Here is a 14,094-nt window from a genome sequence, read left to right on the forward strand (position 1 = left end):
ACCCACTACATGGAAGTGAGAATGATGATAAACACAGTATGGGCTGGGCTTTGTTCTAAGTGCCTTGCATATATTAATGGGTTTAATCCTCACACGACCCTATAAGGCAGGAACTACTATGATCTCCATTTTAAAGAGGAGGAAGCAGAGACACAGAGAGGTTAAGTAACTTGCCCAAGGTCTCACAGCTTGTAAGTGATGGAGCTGGGCTGAAGTGGGACTCAGCTGCAAATGTTCCCCTAACTCTGCCCTCTTCCTTCCCTTACCAACCATGGTATCCCCACCGGCCTGGGGGTCGCTCAGGCCTGTCTCCTTTCTTCTCCCTCACTCATACTCAACACCAGTGGTTCTCAAAGTGTGGTTCCCCAGGCCAGCAGCATCAGCAACACCTGGGAACTTGCTAGAAATGCACTTTCTACCATGCCTCGCCCCAGAGGAACTGAAGCAGAACCTCAGGAGCAGAGCCCAGAGCCTGTGTTTTAACCAGCTCTCCAGATGCTTCTGATGCACCTGGAGTTGGAGAGCCGCTGCCTCCCACCTCCCCTGTGTGCTCCTGGGATGGAAGAGGCGTGCTCCTGGGATGGAAGAGGTATCCTCCTGGCTGGCCTGGGCTGACACCTGCCCTCTGGTCCTCTGTCCTGCAGAAGCTGGACCCTTTCCTTGCTGACCTCCACCAGGCCTCTTCCCTGCTACAAGCTTCCATTGAGGAATTCAAGAAGGCCGACCCCCCTGGGGGGATGCAGGTGAGCCTGGAGCATATTGAATGGGGGTGAAGCCACACCACACCCAACTCCATGGACCAAGGGCTTCGAGAAGGGGACAGCCTGGGGAAAAGGGGGAGGACATTATCCCTGTTTTTCATCATTCACTTGACGTATTTGAGGGGCACCCATTTGGTACCCTGCACTGGAGACCAGCCTGGGGCAAACTGACTTATCCCTGCCCTCTCGGGGCTCGTGGTGCTATGGCAGAGGTGGTAGTTTAAAAAGCAAACAAAGAAATGGGTATGTCATTCCAAATTGTGTCAAGTCCTATGGAAGTAAGATTGGGAATAATGAGGGAGAGAGAAGGGCCTCTCTGAAGAGCCGAGTTTAAGTTGAGGCTTGAAGTTTGAGAAGGAGCCTGCCTTTGTGGGGGGCTGTGCTCCAGGCCGGGGGCAAACACATGCAAAGGCCCTGAGATGGGATTATACCTAGGGTGTTCAGGAGTAGCAAGGAGGCCAATGTGGAGCAGAACGAGTGGGAGAGAAGCACGAGTGGAGCTTCTAGATGCAGCAGGAGCTGGACTAAGGAAGAGTTGGGCTGGGATTCAATTCGAAGCCTGCAGGGAAGCCACTTTTAAACCAGGGGTTATCAGATTTGCACTTTGAGATCCGTTCAACTGCCATGTGGAGAACAGACTGTAGGGGGAGCCAGAGGGCAGCAGGGAGATCAGCGAAGAGGCTGGAATGGGTGTCCCAGCAAGAGATGCTGGAGGGTGGACCAATGAAGTTGCCGTGGTGATGAGAGGGGGCATGCCTAGAGGGGATGTTTTAGAGACAGAAACGACAGACTTTCTGGAGGACCTTGAATGTCAAACTGGAAATTGGACTTGATCTGGGTATGGGGAGCCTTGGAAGGTTGCAGAGGGAAAGTGGGGACAGGGCCTCAGGGCACCTCCCTACGCTGGCAGGAGGCCACCAGGTGCCTGAGCAAGTCCAAGGAGCTGATGGAGGCTGTGCTGAGGGACCCAGGCCTACTGGGCCTCCAGCGGGAAGGTGGAGCCACCCTGGCCAGGCTGCAGCGTGATGCCAGCAAGCTGGACTTCAGCCCTGATGTCAGGTACAGACGTCCAGGCCTTTCCTCTTCCACCCCATCCTGTTTCCGGCCCAGGAGCTTGGAACTGGGACCACACCACCTAGGGGACACATAGCCGAGCCCTGAGGGTGCCCAGCTTTGCAGTAGTTGCAGGTCCCGTATCCCAGGCTGAGGCCTGGTCACAGAATCCCATCCTGAACCCTGGCAATTTCCTCACCCCTTCTCTGCTTCCCCTCCTTCAGCCCCAGCCATCTTGAGCCTGGGATGGGCATCGGAGGATGTCGCCTACCCATTTCTGGTCACCCTTTTGGACAAAGCACTTTCTCTGACCCACACACCAGGCTAAGCCCCTATAAGAGCCTGCCTCATTTATTTCTGGCAAGAACCCTGTAAGGTCCACATTGTGCATTTGGCTGGTGGGTAACTGAGGCTCAGCGAAGGGAAATAGCAGCTAGACAGCGGCTGGTAAGGGATTTGAAGCCAGGCCTTCTGGGCATTTAACCCCTACCTGGCCGTGCCTTTCCTGGTAGGCTGCTCAAACACACTTGTGAGAACCTCATGGTGTCTCAGGGGTCTCAGCGCCAGAATAAATTCTAGACATTCCTGGAAAGTCTCAGCTTTCTTAAATTTAGGGGGTGGGGAAAAGTCAGTCATTAAATTGGTCAGTAATTGCAAATATTTTCACCCTCTTAGAACACAGCTACTTATATTCAAAGTCAAGGGCTGGTATGCATGAGCTTTTAAGAACATTTTGTTTACAGAACCAAGACCTAAATAGCGCTTTGTGTGTGTCCAGCATTTTTCTCAGGGCTTTACAAATACCAACTCATTTAATTCACTCCGAGGTAGCCGCAAATATTATGCCTATTTTACAGTAGAGGAACCTGAGGCTCAGAGAGGGTAGGTGATTAGTCCAGGGTCACGTAGCTGGGATGTGGTGGGGCCCGGACTTGAATCCAGGCAGTCTGGCCCCAGAATCTTGAACACACCACCCAGAGCTGCACTAGACTTGAGAGCAGTCTCACACAGATGGACGCACGGGCAGCACTGGGTGTGGGGTCATCTCCCTGCCCCTCAGTGCCTGGTGGGGGCTGGCACTGCCTTTCTCAGCCTCTTCCACCTTCACCTGCCCGACCGGCCCAGGCCCCTCCTGTCCACCCGAGGCCCCGTAGACCCGCAGCTATCAGCAGCTCCAGCAGGGGGCACTGTGGTCCCATTTGTTCTGCAGCGGGTCCCTGCAGCCCCAGGCTGTCCCTGTCCCTCTGTCGCTCCCTCTGCAGGCAAGCAGAGATTTTCTATCCCATTCACGCACCCTGGGCCCACACCTCTTCCCTGCAAGGGTGGCAACCCGTGGGGAGCTGCAGTCAGACGGGGAGGCCGAGGTAGAGCAAGGCGCCCTCCAGGAAGTCAAAAGCTTTTCTTCCATCTTCTCTCTTCCATTTTTCCCTCTGAAGGCACAGGAGGGCAGAGCAGGGTTTGAGATTCCTCCCTTCACGCAAATATCACCATGCCTGAAATCCCATCCACACTTCTTCCTTAGTGTATTGTGGCTTTGAGCATTTTTAAAAATTATGTGCAGAAACAGCCCTGGGTGGGGTTCCAACTCAGGCTGCCATCGCAAGTCAGTTCCCCTCCCTTGACCTCAGTTTTCCCATCTGTGACATGAAGGCAGGGCCGGCAGGCGTGTTGCAGCTACTTCCCACCATTGCAATAGAAATAGCGCGGACCTGACAAACGTCGTGGGCTGGGCACTGTGTTAAGTGTTTTGCATGCATGAGCGCTGGTTCTCTGCCCTGGCTGCCCCTGGAACTGCCTGAGGTGCTTTAGAAAGCATCAGTGTCTCAGCCGGGCGTGGTGGCTTATGGCTATAATCCCAGCACTTTTGGAGGCTGAGGCAGACAGATCACCTGAAATCAGGAGTTCAAGACCAGCCTGGCCAACATGTGAAACCCAGTCTCTACTAAAAATACAAAAATTAGCCGGGCGTGGTGGCGCATGCCTGTAATCCCAGCTACCCAGGAGGCTGAGGCAGGAGAATTGCTGGAACCCAGGAGGCAGAGGCTGCAGTGAGTGGAGATCGTGCCACTGCACTCTAGCCTGGGCGACCAGCCTGGGCGACAGAGTGAGACTCCGTTTCAAAAAAAAAAAAAAAGGAAACATCAGTGTGTTGGTTGCACTCAGAGTCTGACTTTGTTGGCCTGGGGCAGGGCACTAAGATTTATTAAAGCTCCCAGGGCAGGTTATAATGCATAGCTAGAGTTGAGGGCCAGGTCATTAGATCATTTAATCCTTACAACCATGCTATGAAGTGGGTTCTGTAATTATCTCCACCTCACAGAAGAAAAAGCAGAGACATAGAAAGGTTGAGAAATTTGCACAGAGCCTCCTACTAGAAGGTAGCAGAGCTGGGCTTTGAACCCAGATCTGTCTGGCCAGCTTCATACCCTTCTAGGGAAGGGGGAGAGTCATTTCACTTCCTACTGCGTTCTCTTGTCCTCCCAGTTCCATGGAAGACCAAGGCTGAGGCCCAGAAAGGTGTAGGGACCTGCCCACAGTCACACAGCAAGTTAGCTGGAAACCCAGGCTGGGGCCACAGAGATGAAGGGGCAGGCCTATGCGGGGCAAAGTACAGCAACACGGGCCTTGTCTCACCTCCGCCCACCTCCCAGGAGCCATCTGGCTGCAGCCACTGCCCTGTACAGCCTTGTGGACGAGAAGCTTCATGTTCTGGTCACCGCATCCAACAGCCTCCTGGGGAAGCTGGAGCTCCGTGTCCGCCTGGGCCGCCTGGAAGCCGCCATTCACCAGGTGAAGGAGGAGTCTGGCTTGGGGTGTAGGGGTTCTGCCTGGCCACATTCCACAGGAAAGCCCCGACTCTGGGCCCGGCCCTAGCCAGGTGCTTTGTTCTGGAGAAAGGACACCAGGCTGGCGGTCCTTCAAAGGCCAGGCAGGCATCCTTGGGGCGTGGCACATGACATGGTGCTCAATAAGTGCTCAATGGGTAAAAACATAGCCCCAAGAGCTGCACTTATCGAGCGCCAACTCTGTGCCAAGCCCTGGGCCAGAGCCGTTGTGAACATCATTGCTTCCCAAACTCATGGGGAAGGTGCTAGGATTTCACCCACTGCACAGAAGAGGAAACTGAGGCTGGGAGACATTATGTCACCTGCTTGTGGTTGCATATCTCGGGGTCTGATTCTGGAACCTGCACCTGGCGTGGCTTCATCTGACTGCCGGTGCCGAGAACTAACACACTCCTTTCTGCCTGGAGCTGTGGGGCACGGCGCGCTCCTGCATCAGACAGCCCTGGTCCATTCCTGGCTCCAGCACTTACTCGTGGTATGGCCCTGGACAAGATATTTAACTCTTCATTGCTTCAGAATCTTCATTTGTTGAATGGGGGGTAATATTAGTACCTGCTACATTGGATCTGCGAGGATAAAGTGAGTGAATAGGCTCTTTAAGATGCCCCAGAATAGGAAAGGAACTTCCACTCAGGGGGTTGAGAGCCATTATATACCCTCTATCCCTCATTGAATCTTCATGTCTACCCCATTTTACTACTGAGTAAACTGAGGCCCAGAAAGGGGGAGTGGCTTACCATGTTCACATGGTGAGTTCCCAGCAGGCCCATGGACTTTCCTCTGCAGCCTGCAGCTTCTTCTCCAGCACTGTTTGCATGCGCACGTGCGCACAAACACACATACACACACCCGAACAGGGAGCTCATCACCCCTGAGGCCACCCCTTTTATGATCCGGCGTCTCTGAGTGATTAGAGTAGCCTGAAGTTCGCCACCCTGTGACTTCATTCAGATAACAGTGTGCACTGAGGGCGTTGGCCAGGCCAGATGCCCTCCGGGGTCCCGCTTTGAAGAACATGACCACGCACTCCCCCTCCCCAACTCATTTCTTCCCATGCCCAGAATTGGGAGAGTTTCAGTCCAAGCCAGTGGTCACAGGCCTAGCCACTGAATGAGTGAGGACAGAAGACCTGAGCCTGCAAGGAAGTGGGGCAGCTGGACAAGGGAGGTCTCCTAGCAGCCCCTCATGTCCAAATCTGCCTCTCCTGCCCCAGGTCAGCGACTGGATGGAGCAGGAAGGAGGCCGGTGCCTGCAAATGCTGACCCCCAAGGATGGAAGTTTGGAGACAGTGGAGAAAGCCCACGCAGAATTTGAGAACTTCTTCCTCCAGGCTGCAGTGCGTTCCAGACAACAGAGGAGCAGGACTGGAGCAGATGGAGAGGGCATTAGAGGGGGTGGCACTGCCAGGGCAAAGCTGTGAAGGTGGGAAAGAGCAAGAAAAGTTCCAGAGACAGTGAGGGAACCAGCTTGGATTGCAGAGTTCAGCTGAGATGTTATCTCCCCCAGAGATTCTTACCAGATGGCCAAGCCCAAGGAATATTCTGAATCCCCCAGAGGGTTTCTTAAAATGCAGTTTCCAGGGCCTCACCCTAGACCTAATAACTCAGCCTTACAGAGCCGGGGGTTGGGGGGCAGGGAAGCTGCATCAACGTGATGCGATGTGACAAGGCTCTGGACCACAGGGTGATTCAGCCCCGTATCAGCGCTCAGGAATTCCCAGGCCAGTGGGGAGCGGGGGCGGGGGCGGGAACAAGCAGGGAAACGTGCACGGTGGTAAGGGAGAGTGTGGGGACTCAGAGCAGGAGCCTTTGGAGTCAGAGAAGTTTTCCAGAAGAGACATCTAAGCAGAGTCCGGCTAGGCAAAGTGAACTGCCATGGCGAGGGCCTGGAGACTTCCGGAAGCATGATAACTGCTCTTAATTGTTCAACCCTCACCAGGAGCTAAGCCCTGTGAGGTGGGTGCTATTAGGGTCCCCATTCTACAGATGAGGAAACTGAAGCTCAGGAAGTCTCCTGGCTCGGCAGCAGGGCAGCTGGAGGTTGCTGATCTCTGAGGGAGGCCCCAGCCAAGGCGGGAGCTGAGTGGGCGCCCCCTCCTCTCCCCTCTCAGGCCCAGTACCGCCAAGGCCTGGAGCTGTCCAAGCAGGCCGCTCAGCTGGGAGCTACAGCTGGAGGGGCTGGGGAGGCAGAAGGTGCAGAGTTCCCAGAGCTGGCCGCCTTTGCCTCTACCCAGCGGGCCTTCCAGGCTAAGCTCACCCACTTTTACATGGCAGCCGAGCGGCAACGCACGGACCTCGAGACGCTGCTCCACCTGCACCGCTTCTGCAAGAGGGTGAGCCCCGCGGCCCACCTGCATGGATACCCCCTGATTCCCTGGCTGGGGCTATGGTGGGGACAGGGATACCTAGACACAGCCCCATGGCCCAACTGCATAGACAGCCCCCCATTCCCTGGATGCCTAGACACAGCCCCCCTGCCCACTTGCACAGACACCACTCCCATCTCCTGGCTGGGGGCACAGCGGGGACAGGGATAACCCAGACACAGTCCAAGGCTCTTCGTGATTCACTCCCCGAGTCTTGTAACAGGAAAAAACAGTGGGAAGGGGAAGAGCTGAGATTTGAACATAGATCTGTAATGGTGGTGCCCCATGACATGCCTTATATGCTTCCCCAAAGAGAGAAGAAATGACGACAGAGTCCCTTCACCAAGCAGGCTTGACGATGTTGAGGATGATGGGTTGTTGGGAGGGTAGTGCACGTTTGTGAGAGTGTACACCATGCCAGACCCTCCTGTGAGCGCTTCACACACCTTACTTGATTTCATTCTTACCCATACCTCTTTGATGACAGGGCACCAATGTTGTTCCCATTTCACAGATGAGAAAACTGCCCAAAGAGGGCAGTGGTGAAGGAGGATTTGATTTAGGAGCTGCCACCCATCCTAAATTCATGTAGCCAAATCTCTCTTTAAAAAAAAAATATGGGAAAACTGAGGTCTGTGGGGACAAAGGAGCAGTGTGGGAGAGTGTGGTCCAGCTGGGACAGGGACCCCCATGGCTGGCCCAGGCCCAGTGCCCTCGGCTGCCCCTTGCACTTGCCACCAAGGACAGAGAATGAGAAAGACCTGACCCCAGCCTCCCAGCTGTCAGGCCAGCCCAGCGCGCAGGCCACAGCGATCACAGGCTGCTTCAGAGGGGAGCAGGAGGGACTCTGGTCAACTCATGCCTAGGGCCCTGGGAGGACAGGGCACTCTCTCTCTCCTTGGGACAGCGGGCAAGGGAGGCAGATGTCAGCAGTGGCAGCAAAGGGCTCCCCCAGTTCCAGCTGTGTACAGTTAAGAGCACGATACAGGCAGAATCCGAGCCTTGGAGTCCGGGGCTTCATGTCCTTGCGTGAGCTCTGTGACCTCAACCACAGTCTTCACTGCTCTAGGCCTCAGCTCTTTGCTAAGACCGTAGTTAATGGCCATGTAGTTCTTATGATGAGCCAGGCCCTGTTCTAGTCATTTCACATATCATTTTATTGTCGCCCCGATCCTATGAGACAGGTACTACTATTATGCCCATTTCCACCTAAGGAAACAGAGAGGTCAGATAACTCACCCAGGGTCACACAGCTAACCGAGTGGGCAGAGATTCAAACCCAGACCATCTGACTCTACTGCCAGCCTTAGCAGGTAGTGACAGATTTCAATGGAAGTAACTCCTGGCACAGGGCTTTGTTCAAATTCAGAATTGTTATTAACATCAATATTATTATTATCATTAGGAGGAGGAAGAGGAGGAGTAGTGCCTCCAGGGTTAAGGACATCTGGTAGCTTCTTTGCCTTGCCCGCTGATTTCAGCCAATTTCAGCCCCACTGGCCTTCCCGGACCTCAGTGCTCCAGCTCTGAGGTCTTTGCACGTGCTGTTCCCTCAGCCTGGGAAGCTCTTCCCGTTGACCGGCTGGCTTCTTGTCTTTCGTCCGCTCTCAGCTCACACATCCCCTCCTTGCAGACACCCTTTCTGACTGCCCACCCCTCTTCTCTCTCGTCACCCTGTTTTGTCACTTCTGGGTGCTCACTTTGATCTGAAGTTGTCCTGGTCCTTGTCACTCGCTTGTCTCTTGCATGGTGCCTGCAAGGTGAACTCCCTGAGGCAGGGACTGGGTTCGAGTTGGTCCTGGCTCTATCCATGGTGCCTGGCACAGGCTCGGCCCACAGTGGCTCAGGGAGGCTGTGTGGGGAGTCAGGATAGGCTGGAAGCCTGGGGATGGCCTGTGTGGAGGTGGTGTCTGTGCCAGGCCTAGAAGTCATATGGGGGAGGTAGCAACACTGACTTTGAGTCCAACTCTCGCTGTTGGATCTGGGCTGGCCCTGTTTCCTCACTGGCCCTGAATTTCAATCTGTTCACTAAAGGGTTGGGCAAGATGATTTCTGAGGTGCTATCCGTCTCTGTCCAGCTTAGCCTGGAAGGTCAAGTCCTGGACAGACAGACAGATGATGGGACAGCCCAGCACCAGGCTCAGCCCCTGGTGCGGAGCGTGTGTGCAGCAGCTTTGGTCCTAAATAATAATAACACAATGGTGCCACTAACGGAGATTTATGGAGCTCTTTCCCGGCCATGAGCTCCGTGTGCTTGCACGAATATGAAGCCATTTATCTAAAGACAAGTTCCCTTAATCCTTGGAAAGATGGTCTCTTCGGAGAAAATGGTTCTCCAATCCCTACAGCCTAACAGCTCGCTGTCGGGTTCTAAATTAATGGAGAGAAAGATTATGTTTTTCACGAGCTGCTGGGAACATGTTGGCTTCTTTGCAGTCTGCAGACATTTTGTAGGTGAAGCAGGGACCAACAGAATCACAAAATGGGGCAGAGGCTCAGCTGGAGGGAGGGGGCCTGCGGGCCTGGTGTGGCTGACAGTCTCAAGGTGTGATGGTGGGGGCACACCCCTGCCTGGCCCATTTCTCCTTCTGCCCACGGAGGTGCTTGAGGACAGATCCGAGGTGGAATCCCAGCTCCTCCCTGACTTGCTGTGTGACCTAGGGCAAGTGAATTCACTTCTCTGAGCCTCAATTTTCTTCTCTGTGAAATGGGCTGCTGGTGCAGTTCAGTGCGATCCTGCCTGAGACACACAGAACCTGGCAAACAGTCAGTGCTCAATAAACGTTAGCCAGACTCCTCCCTCACAGCACTCGCAGGGGTTAATACAACCATGGATAGGAATTTCACCTCTCAAAAGGCTTTTCATGATCATCTAGTGTAACTTCCATTTTACAGAAGAAGAAACTGAGCCCCAGAGAGAGCTAAGTCCCTTCTGGCCCGTAGGTCTATTAGAAGGTGTCTGATGGGCCGGGCGCAGTGGGTCACGCCTATAATCCCAGCACTTTGGGAGGCCAAGGCAGGTGGATCACCTGAGGTCAGGAGTTCGAGACCAACCTGACCAACAGGGTGAAACCCCGTCCTACTAAAAATACAAAAATTAGCTTGGCATGGCAGCAGGCGCCTAAAGCCCCAGCTTCTCAGGAGGCTGAGAATTGTTTGAACCTGGGAAGCAGAGGTTGCAGTGAGCCGAGATTGCGCCACTGCACTCCAGCCTGGACAAAAAAACAAAAAAAGGTGTGTGATGATCCTAAGAGTGCTTGGGGGCTATTTCCAGATGGCAGGTGTGTGAACCCAGGGAAGAGAGGGAAACCAGGGTCACCATGGTCAGTGGGGAAGATCATGGCCAAGCTGAGTGGGGCCCTGGCTTCGGGCACTTATTCATTCAGTCCTCCACGGCCGCACTTCCAGCCTGAACCCCCACCTCCCTCTCTTCTTGTCCCCCAGATGACCTGGTTCCACATGGACTGTCAGGACCTGATGGCCCAGCTCAGGCTGGACAAGACCTCAAGGGTCAGTCCTGGGGACCAGCGCCGCCTCCACCGCTACCTGCAGCGACTGGCCTCCGAGTTCCCTGCTGAGAAGCTCGCAGCCGTGGGGCTGCAGGTGGCCTCCCTGAGCCGGGCAGACCTGGGCCAGGAGCTGTGGGAGGAGGCCCGGATCAGGCATGAGGAGATCCGGATGCTCCTGGAGAAGGCACTGACACACAGCTCTTGCCCAGAGGCTCCCACTGCTCACTCTGCGCGCCCAGAACGAAGAGGGGTGGCGGCCAAGGGCCAGAGTCTGAGTGTAGAGGTCGCTTCCAAGGGGAGGTGGGACCAGCCTCCACTAGACTCACTGGGCATGGACCATTTGCCAAAGTCCTATTGGCCTCCTGGGCCCCCCAGAGGGGAACAGAACAGAACTTTCCAGGCAGGCTCTCCACCCCAGGAAGCTGGCCGGGCTGCAGAGGCTGAAGATGGCAAAGGTTCCCACAAGCTCCCTGACCCTGCCCGCGAGCATTCGCTTGCCACCACCTTCTTCCGGCAGCAGCCCCCCAGGCAGAGCCAGGTCCCTCGCCCCACTGGGGGCAGCTTCTCCTCAGAGGGGACAGACTCGCAGACATCCCTTGAGGACTCACCCCAGACAAGTCCCCTTGCCTCCCTCTAGCTGAGAGCCCCCTTCAGTGACACCAGCCTCCAGGAGCACTGGGACAGGGCCCAGCTGGAGGGGTAGCTGGGAGCTCTGGCCAGTTCCAGTGAGACGTCGCCATGGAGCACTGGTTTTACATTCTGCCTCTGCTGGCAGGATGAGAACTGTTGACCTGTCCCTGGCTCCAGAAAACTCCTGGAAGACCCGATGCTCACCCATGCAGAATAGCGAGAGTGGGCGTCAGAACCAGGGCACAATAAAGGGTGTGATTGGCTCCATCCCTCCAGGCTCTCATTGTGGAAAGACCTGTCGGCACAGACCCCTCCAGAGATCTCCCTCGCAGGCAGGCAGACACCCACCTGCAGCTCAGGAACATACACAACTCTCCCCTTGGGCACAAGGGCCAGTGTTGCCCTTATACAGAATCCTCAGGGATATTCGGGAGTGGTTCCTTGTCTTAGATTCTAGGAAAATGGACCCTGAGACGAGGATTTAAGGATCAGTGCGTTTGGTGCTGATCCAGGAACCTCTGCTGGGGGAGTAGGAGGTGAATCTGCAAAGGGAATAAAGAGTATGTTGTCAAGCAAGTTTTCTTTTTTTTAATTTTAAAAAATTCATTGTATTTTATTTTTAGAGATGAGGCCTCACTACATTGCCCAGGCTGGTCTCAAACTCCCGGGCTCAAGTGATCCTCTTGCCTTGGCCTGCCAAAGGGCTGGGATTGCCCTTTCCGCCCAATCCCCGACCCCACCAGGGACGCAGTCTCATGCTGGTGTCCAGGCTGGAGTGCAGTGGCGCAATCATAGCCTCAAATTCCTGGGTTCAACCGGTCCTCCCACCTCAGCCTCCTAAGTAGCTGGGACTACAGGCACACACCACCATGCTCAGCTTATTATTTATTTACTTTTTGTAGACATGGGGTCTTGCTATGTTGCCCAGGCAGGCTGGTCTCAAGCTCAAGTGATCCCCTGGACTCAGCCTCCCAAAGTGCTGGGATGATAGGTATGAGCCACTGTGCCCCATCCTCATACACATTTCCATGTTGGCAACTGGAGCTGGATCTTGCTGGAGATCTCTGAAAGACAGCATGGAATCCTCGAACACCCCCCGAGGCATGAGGCATCCAGGGCATTTATCTGCCAACCCTCAGGAGTTGGCACTAGTAGACGGCACGCACAGCCAGCTCCATTGGCCTTGGCAAAGAGAATTGCCTCCTGGAGCCAGAGGCCGGTTCCTGTGCTCAGAAGGGAAGGACATGTCCTCTGTGCTCCCTGTCTCACGAGGCCCCTTCAACAGGCATGGGCCTTCATTCTCAAGTTCAAGGAACCCTGTGGAATCTTGTCCTTGTCCTCCAGAGAAAATCCTCTCCGCCTTAGAGGTAGGTCCCCCCTCTCTCTTACCTCCCCACCAAGCCTCCTGAACTCAATGTCTTCTGTCCCCTTCCCTGCCCAACATCCACCTCTCTAGGCGCAGCCTCTGTGGCCCAGTGCCATTGGGGTTCTGTGGGTGGCTGGGTCCTGGTGGTTGGGGACCGTGGGAAGGGGCCTATCTGTCGGATCTTAGATGGATCATCCAGAAGCCCCACCCTTCATACTGCCTGGAGTGGCCCCTGCCAGCGCCTCTCTGGAGTGTCATTAAGCTGAAAGTGTTTGCCTTACCTCTGCAGTAGGATGCATTACTGAAGTGGCCTCTTGGTCACCTAGCCCTGAATTTTCCTGGCTCCAGAAAGAGGCTGGGGGGCACAGGTCCCCCGCAATGAGGCTGTGAAGGGGAGAGAGGCAGGCCTGGGCCAGGCATAGGAGGACAACTAGGGCTTCTCAGGAGCTGTCTCAGCTAAGAGTCACACACTTGATACCTAAAACAGCTTCAGGAATCTTCCAAGACTGAAGACTTCCCCAGGTGTGGTCTAGGGCCTGCCTGCCTCAGAGCCATGAGCAGAGCTGGTCAAAAGGCTTCCTGGGGAATCCTACCGAAGACATTAAAATAGACTCTTGGGGCTGGCAGGTGGCTGGAATCTGCGTTTGTAGCCAAGTGCTCTTCCTGTGTGACTCAACGAAGTGGGGGTGCATTTGGGGAACACCCGGGGCTGGGGCCTGATTCCTCCACCCAAAGCCAGGTTTGATTCTTGCATTCCACTCCCTGCCTTCCATCCAGACAGGCCCAAGGATGCATGAGGCGTTGGATTAGCCCGTCTCCATCCATGCCCGTCACCTCAGAGAGGGCCAAAGTCTCTTAAAATGCTGTTGCCATAGCAACAGCATCCAGCCAGTGGGGACCACAGGCAGGGAGCCACAGAACCTGGGGTGCTGGGATGGAAACTGACTTGTGAGAGACCACAGCTACTGCTAGAAGGAAGGGGGGCAAAGGGGGCATGGGTAATCTAAGAATCCTTGGGAGGGAGGAGTCCCCAAGGTTACCTTGTGCATCCCTCTGTCCCCAGAAAGAACTGTACCCCAACAATCTCTCCCCTCACTGCATCCCCTGGGGAAGAAGGGAATGCAGAAATGAAATATCATAATGAGTAACAATGTAAAAAAAAATCGAATAATAACAGCTAACATTTCTTTTGCATCTTCTTTGTGCCTAGCTTTGAGCTAAATCCTTTAAAAGCTTTACAGGGCTTGTTGAATTTTTTTTACAACATTATGAGACTGATTCCACCCTATTTTACTGAGGAGGAAGCTAAAACTCAGAGAGGTTTGGAGGTACCTTGCCCAGTGCCCCAGTGAGGGGCAGAGATGGACTTGATCTGGGCCTAGTTTATTGGCTTTGCCCAAATGTGCCCACAATAGGGGCATGGCATGGCCTCCCCCAGAGATTCCCTACGAGTGATGACATAGCTTTGAATCAGCAAAGCCTCGGCCCCTGAGAGGCTGCTCTGAGGAGGCAGAGGCCACAGTACCCCTCTGTGGGATTTTTAAACAAGTTTGAAGCCTTCCCT

General features: G+C 54.7%; 1 protein-coding gene across 2 annotated transcripts in view; it reads left to right on the top strand.

Annotated features, from left to right (window-relative positions):
- KIAA1755 (KIAA1755 ortholog) overlaps positions 1–13,716 on the top strand; it is a 50,754-nt gene extending 37,038 nt beyond the window's left edge. For both annotated transcript variants that reach the window (XM_055265184.2, XM_055265185.2), the window contains 6 exons: positions 645–743; positions 1,672–1,820; positions 4,466–4,604; positions 5,874–5,996; positions 6,771–6,992; positions 10,470–13,716. In XM_055265184.2, the coding sequence (XP_055121159.2) occupies positions 645–743; positions 1,672–1,820; positions 4,466–4,604; positions 5,874–5,996; positions 6,771–6,992; positions 10,470–11,171 (1,434 nt within the window). In that variant the 3' untranslated portion in view covers positions 11,172–13,716. The remainder of the gene's footprint in view (positions 1–644; positions 744–1,671; positions 1,821–4,465; positions 4,605–5,873; positions 5,997–6,770; positions 6,993–10,469) is intronic.
- Positions 13,717–14,094: the final 378 nt, after the last annotated feature.

This window comes from Symphalangus syndactylus, chromosome 24 (genome assembly GCF_028878055.3).
Source record: "Symphalangus syndactylus isolate Jambi chromosome 24, NHGRI_mSymSyn1-v2.1_pri, whole genome shotgun sequence".
NCBI classification, from domain to species: domain Eukaryota; kingdom Metazoa; phylum Chordata; class Mammalia; order Primates; family Hylobatidae; genus Symphalangus; species Symphalangus syndactylus.